A 17,207-nucleotide genomic window follows, 5' to 3' on the forward strand; every position below is an offset into this window, starting at 1 on the left:
GCACCCAGTCCTTCACGTTATGTGGGTTCATTAAAATACCACTAGAGGGTGTTAAAATCTAATTTAATAAGAGCCGGAAAAATAGGAAGCCATAGGAATTTATGGCAATGTTAAAAAAAGACAATCTTACTATATAACCGTAGGCTGAAGAACATTCTGGGCAACATATTGTTATCAGCTAATTGTACATTGTTTACACATGTAACATGAATTAATGTGAGAAGGTCAAGATTGAAATATGTAATGTTCAGTGTGAGATTGTGATGCATCTTTAATCCATACAACAAACAACTCAAGTCAATTTTATTTCTCAAGAATCCCAAAATAATGATTTGCACGTTAAAATAAATACATTGATATTTACATTTTTTTAAAACAGACAATTACCCCAATACCTTTCACGACCAATTTAAATGTGTCAATACAGAAACAAGCTCCTACACGCAAACCAATTCTACAGACCAGAGGTCATTCATACAGTGTTATCTATTGAATTTGGTCACCTACACTAAGTACTCCCAATCAAGGACTCCCAATCACGGCCGGTTGTGTTACAGCCTGGAATCGAACCAGGGTCTGTAGTGATGCCTCTTGCACTGCAGTGCCTTAGACTGCTGTGCCACTCGGGAGCCCAATAGTTCCATTTTTTCTCTAGTGTCAGATGACAAAAAAATATTTCAGAAATAACTGCAGTTTAATTGTAATTACATAATGCTTCTCCAATGATCTTCCCAAACATGGCTGTAGTTAGGTGAACTGGGTCAGTACTAGAAAGGTACATTCATTCACGGTCCACATAAGGAAAGAAATCTTGAAGCAGTCTTATCAAAATGCTCTTAACTCTGTAAAAATGTGCATAGTTAATTAGATAAATTAGCAGAGATAAGTCTTACAGTTTATTTGGACTACAGGGTATTCTACCTGCTATTCCCTTGAATGTAAAGCTGACGAGACAACACTTATTCCCTTTCATTGTTGCTGCAGTTATAGAAAGTGGCCATTTTCATGATTCACATTCAATACTCTCCAAATACCAAACGTCAACATAAAGGTATTTAATTATTCCTTGGCTTCAGCATGTCCTCTACATAGTAGTACTATAAAACACATTCTCAAAAGTTGTGCCATTCTTTGTATAGACTGACATGAAACTACCATTTTCATAGGGCATTTGTTTCCAGTAGTCCATGAGCAATCACTGTGTGGGACAAACTGATGATCGTTTCCTAATAGGCACATCTGCTGATACAATACAATTACCAAGGAACTGTTATGACACCATTTTATGCATTCCATCTGAAAAGGTTAAGGACATTTTCTGGATGTCAAGATGTATTTGTGCACAAGATAAGAACAAGAGAATTACCTATCTTCAAAACACAGCCACAGTGTTCTAAACAGATAGCATAGTGCACATAAAGAAGCCCTGGAATAAATATGCCATTAAGCAGATTTCAATAAACAAGTCAAGATAGAGCAGAGAAACATCTTGATTCAAAGCAACAATGTCAGTGTCTTGGTCTCAGTGTGAAGGAAGAAGACTCCCAGCCAGGCCTCTGGACTCAAGGCCCGTGTATCCACAAAGTGTCTCAGAGTGGGAGATCTGAACTAGGATCAGCTTTGCCTTTCAGTTCATAATGAATAAGATTGCATGGACAGATCCTAGATCAACACTCCTACTCTGAGATGGTATGTGAGTTCAGGGCCTATATTCACAAAGCATCTGTTATAATGGTTCTGCTTTCCAAAAATTGTATTTATTATTAGTCCATCTGATCCAGCAATAGTGTTGTTTTATTCAACATTGAAAAACAATGCTTGTAGTCCTCCCAAGCCCGAGGGCGCTGTCAGAACTCAGGCATCTTGTCGTCATACTGTGGTGGTGGCGTGATGGGTTCAATGGTCACCTTCACATCAGTAGGGTTGCGGACCTTAAAACGGAAGTCCTTCAGATGGAGTTTCTCTGACTTGATTCTGCGTACCCTGAGCGGCCGTAGTATCCGTCTAGCCCGACTGCTGCTGCGGGTGGGGGGGTTGGCTGCAGTCGCGGGGGCGGGCTGGGGATCCAGGGCCGGAGTGGTGGGAGGAACCTCCTCTGAAGTAACTGCTCTTGGTCCCTCCCCCTCATTTTCCACAGCACTGATGAGGTCTTCGTATGAAGGCAGCTGGGAGGTGCTGTGGCGTAAGTTGCTCTGGCGTATGGGGTACTGGCCACTGGTGACCGCCTCCTCGTAGCTGGGCACATCGTAGGCTGGTGCTGGCTCCCCTGCACTACAAAAGAATGTACAGGGACAGCGGTTTAAAATAACATTTTAGCAATCATTTACATTTCATGTTTTTTTTAAGTATACTAGAAAAGCTAAGTACTGCTTCTTAACTGATCATAATCACAAAAACATCCATTACCAGAACAATAAGAGCTTTTGTAATGATACGTTTCTGCTATTTTTGTAAACTTCACGAATGAGAGCCATTTGTAATGCAGGAAGTTGAACACACAACTAGCCACACCGGCCAGTAGTGGTAATCAGTGCACGGCGTTCAATGTTTAGTTTATCTTCTAATGGACTTTTATCCCATAATTACTTTGTGGTATGTACTGGCAAGACATTTGGTGCTAGTTTTGAGAGTACAAAACATTAAGGACACCTGCTCTTTCCATGACACAGACTGACCAGGTGAAAGCTATAATCCCTTATTGATGTCACTTGTTAAATCCACTTCAATCAGTATAGAGGAAGGGGAAGAGACAGGTTAAAGAAGGATTTTAAAGCCTTGAGACATGGATTGTGTATGTGTGCCATTCGGGGGGTGAGTAAGGCAAGACAACTCAATATTAGGTAGGTGTTCTTAATGTTTTGTACACTCAGTGGAGAAACTGGTGCTTTAACATTATCAATCAAAAGGGAGGCATGTTGCAGGCATCATCCTAGAAACAAAGTTATATGGGTTAATAGTGAAAACGAAGCCTCTGAACCCCTTCTTGGATGATTAAAATAAGTTACTGTTAGTGATTATCTTAATTGTTTAAAGCACTCACATCTCTCTTGCCTCCCCAGCCACATGGTCCACAAAGGGGACCTGTGTCTCCTGTCCTCTTTGGCTCCCCCTCCTCTTGTTCCTCACCCCCAGGTAGATGGACAGCAGCAGCATGGCCACCCCCGCACCCACCAGCACATAGGCTATTGATGAAGTCTTCGCCGTTTCCCTGTCCTTCTCTCCATCCCCAGCATGGTCCACTGGTACAATAACACTGAAGTTGCCCGGAGCCTTGGTTGTCTGGGGAGCATCCCCGGGCACCACAGTCCACACGATCATGACGATGCCCAGGGCTATGAGCCCCACCCCCAAGGCACACAGAGCATATGAGGAGCCGGACCGGCTGCCCCCATAGCCGGAGCTGTCTGGACCGCCACTGGAACACATCACCCCCCCTATGTGGACCCACCAGAAGTGTCACACAATCAGATACAGCAGACTGGGGAGAGGAGGCTCAAGGGATGAACCCCGTAGACCTAATCTGCAATGACGGAGAGAGGAAAGTTGTTTTCATATTAAGGAGCAGGAATGTAGCAGCACAATAAAACTGGAAAAGGCTCAGACTAGCTGAAATCAGATGACAATGAACAACTTCCCGGAATAGACACAATGTGGCTAGGAAAGGGGGCCAAAGCCAGAGAAGTTCATGGAGGGTCACATTACCTGCGTTTTAGTTATTCACAAATATATTTTACATGATAAAGAGCTGCTGGAATAGTGCCAATTAAAGAGAACTGAATTAATCATGTGAATTAGCCAATCATTGACCAAAAAGCACCAGGAAATAATGTAGGCCTATACTATTGTCGTGAAGTTCGAAGACATTTTCAAAACTACAAAGTCCAAATTTAAAGCTAGCCCTGTGATTTGAAATCCATCCAAATGTATTGTTGGAGGTAGTGTGCATGGCAACGTAATATATACCTTGGTCATTTATCATTGTCCTGTCTTTAAATACTTCACTGTGTGAATGTGTTGGTATTTCGAGTGACAATATATTACCCAAACAATGTCCTGAAAATGTCTTTGTGGGTCTAAAACAACACTACACTTTGTGGGTCTAGCCCTCCTAAATCATGCTAAAACAACACTACACTTTGTGGGTAACCTATACATGTAATACCACTTTGGCCTAAGTGTGTAACCTATACATGTAATACCACTTTGGCCTAAGTGTGTAACCTATACATGTAATACCACTTTGGCCTAAGTGTGTAACCTATACATGTAATACCACTTTGGCCTAAGTGTGTAACCACTATACCTATACATGTAATACCACTTTGGCCTAATAACCACTTAAGTGTAACCTATACATGTAATACCACTTTGGCCTAAGTGTGTAACCTATACATGTAATACCACTTTGGCACTTTGGCCTAAGTGTGTAACCTATACATGTAATACCACTTTGGGCCTAAGTGTGTAACCTATACATGTAACACCACTTTGGCCTAACTGTGTAACCTATACATGTAATACCACTTTGGCCTAACTTGGCCTAAGTGTGTAACCTAAGTGTGTAACCTACATGTAATACCACTTTGGCCTAAGTGTGTAACCTATACATGTAATACCACTTTGGCCTAACTGTGTAACCTATACATGTAATACCACTTTGGCCTAAGTGTGTAACCTATACATGTAATACCACTTTGGCCTAAGAACATGTAATACCACTTTTTGGCCTAACTGTGTAACCTATACATGTGTAACCTATACATGTAATACCACTTTGGCCTAAGTGTGTAACCTATACATGTAATACCACTTTGGCCTAAGTGTGTAACCTATACATGTAATACCACTTTGGCCTAAGTGTGTAACCTATACATGTAATACCACTTTGGCCTAAGTGTGTAACCTATACATGTAATACCACTTTGGCCTAAGTGTGTAACCTATACATGTAATACCACTTTGGCCTAACATGTAATACCACTTTGTAACCTATACATGTAATACCACTTTGGCCTAAGTGTGTAACAAGTAATACCACTTTGGTAATACCACTTTGGCCTAACTGTGTAACCTATACATGTAATACCACTTTGGCCTAAGGCCATAATACCACTTTGGCCTAAGTGTGTAACCTATACATGTAATACCACTTTGGCCTAAGTGTGTAACCTATACATGTAATACCACTTTGGCCTAAGTGTGTAACCTATACAAGTAATACCACTTTGGCCTAAGTGTGTAACCTATACATGTAATACCACTTTGGCCTAAGTGTGTAACCTATACATGTAATACCACTTTGGCCTAAGTGTGTAACCTATACATGTAATACCACTTTGGCCTAAGTGTGTAACCTATACATGTAATACCACTTTGGCCTAAGTGTGTAACCTATACATGTAATACCACTTTGGCCTAACTGTGTAACCTATACATGTAATACCACTTTGGCCTAAGTGTGTAACCTATACCACTTTGGCCTAATGTAACCATACATGTTACCACTTTGGCCTAAGTGTGTAACCTATACATGTAATACCACTTTGGCCTAAGTGTGTAACCTATACATGTTTGGCCTAATGTGTAACCACATTTACCACTTTGGCCTAAGTGTGTAACCTATACATGTAATACCACTTTGGCCTAAGTGTGTAACCTATACATGTAATACCACTTTGGCCTAAGTGTGTAACCTATACATGTAATACCACTTTGGCCTAACTGTGTAACCTATACATGTAATACCACTTTGGCCTAAGTGTGTAACCTATACATGTAATACCACTTTGGCCTAAGTGTGTAACCTATACATGTAATACCACTTTGGCCTAACTGTGTAACCTATACATGTAATACCACTTTGGCCTAACTGTGTAACCTATACATGTAATACCACTTTGGCCTAAGTGTGTAACCTATACATGTAATACCACTTTGGCCTAAGTGTGTAACCTATACATGTAATACTTTGGCCTAAGTGGCCTAAGTGTGTAACCTATACATGTAATACCACTTTGGCCTAAGTGGCCTAAGTAACCTATACATGTAATACCACTTTGGCCTAAGTGTGTAACCTATACATGTAATACCACTTTGGCCTAAGTGTAACCTATACATGTAATACCACTTTGGCCTAAGTGTGTAACCTATACATGTAATACCACTTTGGCCTAAGTGTGTAACCTATACATGGCCTAATACCACTTTGGCCTAACCTATACATGTACCACTTTGGCCTAACCTATACATGTAATACCACTTTGGCCTAACATGTGTGTAACCTATACAAGTAATACCACTTTGGCCTAAGTGTGTAACCTATACATGTACTTTGGCCTAAGTGTGTAACCTATACATGTAATTACCACTTTGGCCTAACTGTGTAACCACTTTTTGGCCTAAGTGTGTAACCTATAACCTATACATGTAATACCACTTTGGCCTAAGTGTGTAACCTATACATGGAATACCACTTTGGCCTAACATGTACCACTTTGGCCTAACCTACATGTAATACCACTTTGGCCTAAGTAACCTATACATGTAATACCACTTTGGCCTAACTGTGTAACCTATACAAGTAATACCACTTTGGCCTAAGTGTGTAACCTATACATGTAATACCACTTTGGCCTAAGTGTGTAACCTATACATGTAATACCACTTTGGCCTAAGTGTGTAATTATTCGACCATGCTGGTCATTTATGAACATTTGAACATCTTGGCCATGTTCTGTTATAATCTCCACCCGGCACAGCCAGAAGAGGACTGGCCACCCCACATAGCCTGGTTCCTTTCTAGGTTTCTTCCTAGGTTTTGGCCTTTCTAGGGAGTTTTTCCTAGCCACAGTGCTTCTACACCTGCATTGCTTGCTGTTTGGGGTTTTAGGCTGGGTTTCTGTACAGCACTTTGAGATATCAGCTGATGTACGAAGGGCTATATAAATACATTTGATTTGATTTGTAACCTATACATGTAATACCACTTTGGGCTAAGTGTGTAACCTACAGCCTATGAAGTGTGCATACATTTCTCATGAAGCATATATTTTGGGCTCCTGAGTTGAGCAGCGGTCTAAGGTACTGCATCTCAGTGCTAGAGGCGTCACTACAGACCCTGGTTCGATTCCAGTCTATCACAACCGAGTCTCATAGGGCGGCGCACAATTAGCCCAACGTCGTCCGGGTTTGGCCGCCATTGTAAATAAGAATTTGTTAACTGACTTGCCTAGTTAAACAAAGGTTAAATAAAATAAATAAATATTCCTGATATGCAATGTTTGGTGATAAGTGTATTCAACATTATAATATATGTCTTTGAATGCATAACTGTCTAAAAATACATGCATGCCATTTACATGTACCCGTCAGCCAATATATTAAATGGTTTGACTTGTTGGATCACTTGAAGAGATGCTTCAGGTGGAAATAGAAGACCTTGGTGAAAAGTGTGAACAGCTTTGCAGTGCAGGTCTAAATATGCACTGAAGACACTATCCAACAAAACCTTACACCTTAATGTGAAGGATGGCAGTTGAAGGCATGCACTGCACCTATCACAGAAAAGTATTGGCATGAACGTTATGGTACAGTGACAATATCAGAAGCATGAATGTATGAAAAAGCCTCCTATAGCAACAATGTGCTTGGTGAGCTTTCAAGGTGACAAGCAATCACATTACACTAAAGCAGGCTTTAAAGTATGGGTCGTGACACACAGACCTGGTAATGGTGGGTGGCGATGTGTCAAGAGTAAATGTAGAATTATTTAATTACTAATCATGAATTACTGGAAGTGATTTGGCCAAGTGCATCTGTGCTCTCTGCTTAGCAGCGGTCTCTGCTCAGTTTAGCAGTTGCGTTGCGAGAGAGGAAGTTGCCTGTGTGCTTCGCGGTTCACCAGATCTTTTTTTTGCAGTTTTCGTGAAGATCACGCCGCGACACCATCAACGCAGCCGATGATGCGCTGCCTGCCACTCGTCATTCCCACTCGCCATCACATGGACTCATGCGAGCCACAAGGTCTGACTGAACTCAATTGTCATGAAACACATATACAGCGATGAGTTTCTCCCTCTTTCATACACATTTTATAACGAGGAGCGCACACAATGCGTTTAGTACGGGGAAGTGCATAGTAGAGTCTCTCAAAACGAACAAATGAATACAACGATATGTCCTAGCTACTGAACAGTACAGAAGATGAAAAATGTTCAGAAAGTCTAGTTGGAACTGTTGCTGTTAAAATACATGTAATAATTTTGTATTCTTAACTGGAATAAACTGATTGAAGCAAGATGCTGTTAGAGGCAAACACACAGTTCTGGGTTGGTCATCTTCAGCAGGAAGTGGTCTCCTGCCTGACTGAGAAAGCAGTAGATGTTCTGGTCCAGTTTGGCACCACATACCTATGTGAGTCAGGTTTCTCAACTCTGACATACTAAAAAACAAAAACAAGTACAGAAACTAAATTTCAAGGCTGAGCATCACCTCAGAGTTGCACTGTCAAAAATAGAGGCCAAATACACATGAGAACTTCAACCAGCCACACACCTCTCATTGAGACTGTGTGTGTGTGTGTGTGTATTTGTTTCCTGGTCTACATCTGTGATGTGATAAATCAGTTTATTCCAGTTGAGAATTAAAAATGATTTATTGTATTTTAACAGCACCAGTTCCAACCTAGACAGATATGTCAGAGTGTTTTTAAATGGGGAAAATAAACATTAATAGATATTTAATGTCATTGTTGTCGTCTAAACTGCATTTGTTTTAGGCATAAGGGCAATGAAATGTACCGATATTTATGTATAGTTGCATATTTTCCTAAGCTTGGGTCCCAGGAAAACACAGAATCTCTCATTTGGGTGCCATGCTGGAAAAGTTGAAGAACCCCTGCACTAAAGTCAGGTGCTCTACAACAAATACAGCTGTTGCAAAAAGTGCAGTCATAGTGCAAGATTCTGTACAACAGACTCAATGAGAATCTTCTATTATGCCAAGCCAGAGTCCCCTGTTTCAAGGCACTTAAACAGTAAGTTGACGTGTGGCGCAAATCAAATAAAAAAATTGTCACGTACACAGTTTCCAGCAGGTATAAGGTGCAGTGAAATGCTTACATGCTAGCTCCTTCAACACTAATCAAGTCAAAATTAAAACAAATAAAAAGTAATTACAGGAAAGTAGTATGCATAGTAATACAACTGATATGTACACAATAGGATATACACAGAGGACACAAAACATTAAAAACACCTGCTCATTCCATGACAGGCTGACCAGGTCAAAGCTATGATCCCTTATTGATGTCACTTGTTAAATGCAGTCAGTGAAGATGAGGAGGAGACAGGTTAAAGAAGGATTTTTAAGCCTAGAGAAATGGAGAAATGGATTGTGTATGTGTGCCATTCAGAGGGTGAGTGGTCAAGACAAAAAATGTAAGTGCCTTTGAATGGGGTATAGTAGCAGGAGCCAGGTTTATGGCTGAGGCATCATGAAAATGTCAGCCGGTGATTGTCACGCAAATAACTGCAGGTCTCACGGTAATAAACTGTTAATTAACATAAAAACATTTAGCATCTCCGGGCTTCCTACAAGCCACTGATGCAGACTTTTGGAACCTCTACATTTTAAACAAGTCTAACAAATCTATGTAATATAGCCTACACCTTCACAATAAAGCCATTATTATTTTAGACAGGTCTAAAGAAACATGATATGAAGAAAATGTAGTCTATTTCAGAAGAACAGAATAGCATACTCCGAGTTGTCCTTATGTTAGGTTCTGACCTGGTTATGCCATATGGCTGTGGGCTAAACTAGTTCATTTACCAGGCATGATTTGCCTTGAATTCCGTGGCATTATTTAATGTTATTTTATAGCATGAAGAACACAACTGAACATAGCTGAGTAAAATAGAAAGGCTATTTTCTCTAAACGATTTGAAGGAGTGCACCCATGCAGCTATTCTGCGCTGAGCGTTTAACAAAGAAACAGGTACTCTTACACTATATGCTTAGAGTTATTTATGTAACTGTAGTTGTGATGTTGGGCTATATACGTTTTGATTTTAATACATTCTAAGGCTGCATGATGCGACTAATGATGATTTTAAAATGTTGCATGAAAAAGGCATAAGCTCTGCTTTGTTTTTGCACAGGCCGTACACACTTCATTCAGTCTCTCATTCAAAATTCAACTTGATAATGCCTCGAATTTCCCGGCTGCATCCCCTTTGTGTGGCCGTAATGCCCCCTAAAAAAATCCAGGCCTATGGGCTATACAACATGAGGTTGAAAAAGGTGGCAAAAAAAGAAGAAGCATGCTCTGTTTCTTGCCTTAACCTCTCTGGGATCGTTCGGGACGCTAGCATCCCACCTTGCCAACAGCCAGTGAAATTGCAGAGCGCCAAATTCAAAACAACAGAAATCTCAATTAAAATTCCTCAACCATACAAGTATTTTACACCATTTTAAAAGATACACGTCTTGTTAATCCAACCACAGTGTCCGATTTCAAAAAGGCTTTTCGGCAAAATCAGAACATATCATTATGTTTGGTCAGCAACTAGTCACAGAAAGCATTCAGCCATTTTCCAACCAAAGAGAGGTGTCACAAAAAAACAGAAATATAGATACAATTAATCACTAACCTTTGACGATCTTCATCAGATGACACTCCCAGGACTCAATGTTACACAATACATGTATGTTTTGATCGATCAAGTTCATATTTATATCCAAAAACCCCAGTTTACATTGGCGCCATGTTCAGAAATGCCTCCAAAACAGCCGGAGAAATTGCAGAGAGCCACATCAAATAACAGAAATACTCATCATAAACTTTGATGAAAGATACATGTTTTACATTGAATTAAAGATAAACTTGTTCTTAATGCAACCGCTGTCAAATTTCAAAAAAGCTTTATGGCAAAAGCACAATATTCAATAATCTGTGAACAGCGTTCAGCCACAAAAGCGAGCCATACAGTTACCCGCCAAATTGTGGAGTCAACAAAAGTCATAAGTAGCATTATAAATCTTCACTTACCTTTGCTGATCTTCGTCGGAACGCACTTCCAGGACTCCCACAAGAAATGTTTGTTCGATTACGTCCATATTTATGTCCAAATACCTCCGTTTAGTTCACTATTCCAAAGGCACAATGTGCGAGCACAAAATCCAGACGAAAGGTCTGGAAGGTCAAGAGTTCCATTACAGTTTGTAGAAACATGTCAAACGATGTATACAATCAATCCTTAGGGTCTTTTCATAATAAATTTTCAATAATATTCCAACCGGACAATAGCGTATTCATTACAGAGGAAAAAGAAGGCACGGCGCGCCCGCGCAGTAAACAACTGATTGGCCACAGCCTAGTCCACTCTTATTCGACCACCTTCCACAACAGAAGCCTCAAACAACTTTCTAAAGACTGTTGACATCTGCTGGAAGCCTTGGGAAGTGCAATCTGGCCCCATAGACACAGCATATTGGATAGGCAATCACTTAAATTAAACTACAAACCTCAGATTTCCCACTTCCTGGTTGGATTTGTCTCAGGTTTTCATCTGCCATACGAGTTATGTTATACTTACAGACATCATTCAAACAGTTTTAGAAACTTCAGAGTGTTTTCTATCCAATACTATGCATATATTAGTGTAACATAACTTCAGACCGTCCCCTCGCCCATACCCGGGTGCGAACCAGGGACCCTCTGCACACATCAACAACTGACACCCACGAAGCATCGTTACACATCGCTCCACAAAAGCCGCGGCCCTTGCAGAGCAAGGGGAACCACCACTTCAAGGTCTCAGAGCAAGTGACGTCACCGATTGAAACACTATTTAGCGCGAACCACCACTAACTAAGCTAGCATTTCACATCCGTTACATTAGCATCTGGGACAGAGTAGCAGGCAGTTTACTGTGGGCACCTTATTCATCCAAACTACTCAATACTGCCCCCCTGTCACCAAGAAGTTTTAAAACATTCCAGAACATGTCATGGCTTTAGAAGCTTCTGATAATCTAATTGACATAATTTGAGTCAATTGGAAGTGTATCTGTGGATGTATTTCAAGGCCTCCCTTCAAACTCAGTGCCTCTTTATTTGACATCATAGAAAAATCAAAAGAAATCAGCCAAGACCTCAGAAAAAAAATAGTAGACCTCCACAAGTCTGGTTCTTTCTTGGGAGCAATTTCCAAATCATACCGGTCAGGAAGGAGACGCGTTCTGTCTCCTAGAGGTGTACTTTGGTACCCGAAACGTTTGATCCAAGTTAAAGAATTTAAAGGCAATGCTACCAAATACTAATTGAGTGCATGTACAATTCTGACCCACTGGGAATGTAATGAAAGAAATAAAACATTCTCTCTACGATTATTCTGTCATTTCACATTCTTAAAATAAAGTGGTGATCCTAACTGACCTAAGACTGGGAATTTTTACTAGGATTAAATGTCAGGAATTGTGAAAAACTGAGTTTAAATGTATTTGGCTATAGTGTATGTAAACTTCCAACTTCAACTGTATGTATGTATGTATGTATGTATGTATGTATGTATGTATGTATGTATGTATGTACGAACGATGCTGATTCATGATTTGACTGGCTGAGAAAAGCTGCCTACCGGTCTGTCTCTTCCCGACACATTCATTACTATTGGATAGCTGGAGATCGAATTTGAATATTGAAACAATGTTGCAAATGTCGGAGAGACAGACAGCAAGGTTTATACGAATCTAAGCTGTTGAAAACTAAATCTTAGTCTAAAAGAAATGTGAGAATTTCTATTGTGGAAATCAAGTTTATAAACTGCCTGGCTGGGCTGATGAGACAGTGGATGGCACAGTCAGATGGAACAGGGTAAATAGGCATTTTAACATTATAGATTTAGCCAGTGGTATCTTGTGGAATAGACAGAGGCTGAAATTGAGTTTTAACCAATCAGAATAACACCCAACTACAATGGAAATGGGACCATAGAGTGAACATGTCTTAGAGGCAGCTAGACAGAGACTCAAATCCCACACCTTCATAGTTCAAACTCATTGGAAAACAGTATTCTGGTCAATGTACACAAAAAACACTTTACATGTTGAGGTAATTGATGTTTCCTATTGTGTAAATGGTAACAGGGTTTACATGTTTAAATATTCTGACTTCTTGGCACGTGTCACAGTCCCATGGGAATCCAGACTAAGCTGATTCCAGAGGTCACAGATGATAAATGACCTCTGTTATGACCACACAGAATGACTGAAAGAGAGAAATAGAAGAAAAGGACAGGAAACATTGCACAAACAAAACAATTAACCATTTGGTTGAGTAATTGTTTTTTGAAGCCCTGGTTCTTCAACAAAAATAGGCATATAGCCTACAGTGCCTTCAGAAACTATTCACACTCCTCGACTTTTTCCAGATTTTGTTGCGTTACAGCCGGAATTTAAAATGGATTACATTAAGATGTTGTCACTGGCCTACACACACACACAATACTCCATAATGTCAAAGCGGAATGATGACATTTCAATTTTTATATATTAAAAAAAAGTAAATAAATTAAACTGAAATGTCTTGAATCAATAAGTATCCAACCCCTTTGTTATGGGAAGCCTAACTAAGTTCAGGAGTAAAAATGTGCCTAACAAGTCACATAATAAGTTGCATGGACTCACTTTGTGCAATAATAGTGTTTGACATGATTTTTGAATGACTACATCTTCTCTGTACCCCACACATATAATTATCCCTCAGTCGAGAAGTGCATTTCAAACACAGATTCAACCACAAAGACCAGGGAGGATTTTCAATGCCTCGTAAAGAAGGGCACCTATTAGTAGATGGTTAAAAAAAAAGCTGACATTGAATATCCCTTTGAGCACAGTGAAGTTATTAATTACTTTGGATGGTGTATCAATACATTCAGTCACAACAAAGATACAGGCGTCCTTCCTAACTCAGTTGCCGGAGAGGATGGAAACCGCACAGGGATTTCACCATGAGGCCAATGGTGACTTTAGAACAGTTACAGAGATGAATGGCTGTGACAGGAGAAAACAATGTTGATCCATCCTCAGTTGTTACGCCGCAATACTATACTAATTGACAGAGTGAAAAGGAAATAAAAATATTCCAAAACATGCATCCTGTTTGCAACAAGGCACTTTTTATTTTATTTAAACTTTATTTAACTAGGCAAGTCAGTTAAGAACTAATTCTTATTTACAATGACGGCCTAGGAACAGTGGGTTAACTGCCTTGTTCAGGGGCAGAACGACAGATTTGTACCTTGTCAGCTCTGGGATTTGATCTAGCACCTTTTCGGTTACTGGCACAATGCTCTAACCTCTAGGCGACCTTACAGTAATACTGTAAAACATTTCTCTAAGCAATTCACTTTTTGTCCTGAAAAGAAACATATGTTTGAGGCAAATCCAATAAAACACATTACTGAGTACCACTCTTCATATTTTCAAGCATAGCAGTGGCTGCATCATGTTATGGGTGTTTGTAATCGTTAAGGTCTGGGAAGTTTTTCAGGATAAAAAGCTAAGCACAGGCAAAATCCTAGAGGAAAACCTGGTTGTCTGCTTTCTACCAGACATTGGGAGATTATTTCACCTTTCAACAGGACAATAACCTCAAACACAAGGCCAAATCTACACTGGAGTTGCTTACCAAGACAGTGAATGTTCCTATGTGGTGAGTTACATACAGTTGACTTAAATCTGCTTGAAAACCAATGGCAAGACTCAATAAATGGTTGTCTAGCAGTAATCAACAACCAATTTGATAGACTATTGACAATTAAATACATAAATATCTCATTTACATAAGTACTCACATGCCCGAGTCAATAGGTTAGAATCCCCTTTGGCATTGATTACAGCTGTGAGTCTTTCTGGGTAAGTCTCTAAGAGCTTTACACACATGGATTGTACATTATTTGTCCATTTATACTTTCTAAATTCTTCAAACTCTATCAAATTGGTTGTTGATCATCGCTAGACAACCATTTTCAAATCTTGCCAGATTTTCAAGCAGATTTTTTTTTAAAGCCCTTTTAAAACAGGTTATGGTAGTAGGTGCCAGGCGCACCGGTTTGTCTCAAGAACTGCAACACTGCTGGGTTTGATGGTCAACAGTTCACTGTGTGTGTCAAGTATGGTCCACCATCCAAAGGACATTAAGCAAACTTGACAACTGTGGGAAGCATTGGAGTCAACAGTATCCAGCTTTCGACACCTTGAGTCCACGCCTAATGTTATTGCTTAGTCCAAGGACCTTGCAAGTTCTGTTTAAAGGGTGAATTGGCTCTGGAAGACAAAACAGCCAAATACTCCATCTCAACATGAATTGATTCTCAATTGTGGTACAGTTCTTGAAACATAAATCCCTCTACTTCCATACCACATCAAAATAATTTCACAAATGCAAAACACACACACACTGTACATGGTTTAAGCCATTTTTAACAGAGTTGCAGAAGGACAGTATTTTTCAGTGACACCTTTGTGGAGTCTCGGTCTTCCGTTTACACACGTGTTCGGAGATGCAGATAGCTATTTAGCACAGCTAGTCCACCATCTTCCATCCGATTTCTTTAAACGAGCGCTAAAACATGGACATATGGCCTTGTGGAAACCCTATCCCTATAAGAAAAGTGTTCATCAATTTAACTTTAAAAATATATATATTTCTCGCTGATATGAAAAATAAAGTCCGTATGCTTCCAGAACCATACCTTAAACAACGCGTGTTAATGTTCAGACCGAGCGTCGCGCTTCCTTACAAAACACCCCCTTACAGGAGACGCCTTTTCCAATGACCCTTACTTTATGAAAAATGTAATCTAACAGACTCATTAAGGGGTAGCTTCTAAGGGGCATTTACACGATTTCACAGACTAATTAACTGTATTACATCATGATTAAATCAGACTACTACCAACTTAATGTATCAATTTGACTACAATTCTCCCTCCCGAATCCCAAAACAATGTATCGCTGCCAGCCATTTGAGCGAAGGTGTTTGTCGTGGGGAGGAACTGAAATCATGTTACAAACTCTGTGGCATTAGATCACTGTAAGTCTTGACATCTTGCCATAAGAACTGCGATTTTGTGTTATCAGATAACACGGCCTAATACTTCACAGATAATATAATAATAGTCAGTCTGAACACTGCTCAAACTGTCAAGGTGATTTGCAATTTGAGACGGCCTTACCTTATTCTTTCCAGCCGTGAACGCCCAATGACTTCCCTCCCAATCGAATACCTGATGTATCGCAGGTGTCTTCAAAATTATGATATTGCTACCCCAATATCCAGAATGTAATCCTGCTATTAACACAATCTGAAATATGTATTAACGTGTGTATTTTCCCCGATGGTAGTCTCTATAGAATTCTGGGAATATGTTAGACAGGAACTTTGTCCAACTTCCCCCCTATTGTAAAGCGTTAACTCTTTGTTCCTTGGTCATAGAGCACGTTGTCTCACGTTTTATAAGGCAACCTGGTCTCATAGATTAGACGTAACATACTAATCCGGGCCCATCAAATCAGTGTATGTTACGTTTTGTATTTGGTATGGTTACATAAGACAGAAGGTTACTTCAGGGGAAAACGAAAGTAGGGTGGTTAGTCAGGGTGGATGGGTGAGTGTATAATGTGAAAGTCTAGTAACCCAAAGGTTGTGTGTTCAAATCTGATCACAGACAACTTCAGCATTTTAGATAATAAGCAACTTTGCTACCATTCAACTACTTAGCATGTTAGCTAAACTTAACCTTAATAACCTAACTCCTAACCGGCTAATAATGTTGGCTGGAATGGAGCGAATGGAATTGGATCAACCACACAGAAACCATGTTTTTTATATATTTGCCATTCCTCTCCAGCCATTACCACAAGCCCGTCCTACCTAATCAAGGTGCCACCAACCCCCTGTATACTTTTCCCTACCGACTAGCTAACATTAGACGCCTAGCTAACAGAAAATGAGAATTTGTAACATGTCATGCATTTGTACAGCCTGGATTCAAACCAGGGTGTCAGTAGTGACGCATCAAACACTGAGATGCAATTCCCCATAAAATTGAAATAAACTTGGATTGACAATTCTATTCCCCCAAATAGGCCTGTCTGAGAAGTTCCTGAGCAGACTAAATCCAAATGAAAATAAAATCAGAA

The 17,207-nt window shown here is 40.0% G+C and overlaps 1 protein-coding gene and 2 long non-coding RNA genes across 15 annotated transcripts; all 3 read right to left on the reverse strand.

Moving 5' to 3' along the window:
* Positions 1-286: 286 nt before the first annotated feature.
* On the reverse strand, positions 287-4,227 carry LOC118388305 (transmembrane protein 51-like). The gene is made up of 2 exons (XM_035777212.2): positions 3,041-4,227; positions 287-2,271 (listed from the first exon to the last, which is right to left on the reverse strand). Exons 1-2 carry the CDS (start codon positions 3,424-3,426, stop codon positions 1,848-1,850), a joined length of 810 nt encoding a protein of 269 aa, XP_035633105.1. The 5' UTR covers positions 3,427-4,227; the 3' UTR covers positions 287-1,847.
* Positions 4,228-4,566: 339 nt separating this feature from the next.
* Positions 4,567-6,882, reverse strand: LOC127932142 (uncharacterized). 13 transcript variants are annotated; one of them, XR_008144317.1, is made up of 5 exons: positions 6,647-6,882; positions 6,536-6,572; positions 5,657-5,915; positions 5,133-5,428; positions 4,578-4,675 (listed from the first exon to the last, which is right to left on the reverse strand). It is a non-coding gene; the product is annotated as an uncharacterized LOC127932142 (long non-coding RNA). The 13 variants fall into 13 exon arrangements; XR_008144318.1 differs by lacking the exon at positions 6,536-6,572 and adding an exon at positions 6,282-6,318 and having other exon boundaries at positions 5,657-5,878; positions 6,573-6,882; XR_008144313.1 differs by having other exon boundaries at positions 5,133-5,465; positions 5,620-5,767; positions 5,842-5,952; positions 6,536-6,882.
* Positions 6,883-15,467: 8,585 nt separating this feature from the next.
* On the reverse strand, positions 15,468-16,505 carry LOC127932143 (uncharacterized). Its single transcript, XR_008144321.1, has 2 exons — positions 15,758-16,505; positions 15,468-15,665 (listed from the first exon to the last, which is right to left on the reverse strand). It is a non-coding gene; the product is annotated as an uncharacterized LOC127932143 (long non-coding RNA).
* Between the last annotated feature and the right edge of the window lie 702 nt (positions 16,506-17,207).

Source organism: Oncorhynchus keta, chromosome 10, assembly GCF_023373465.1.
Source record: "Oncorhynchus keta strain PuntledgeMale-10-30-2019 chromosome 10, Oket_V2, whole genome shotgun sequence".
Classification (NCBI taxonomy): domain Eukaryota; kingdom Metazoa; phylum Chordata; class Actinopteri; order Salmoniformes; family Salmonidae; genus Oncorhynchus; species Oncorhynchus keta.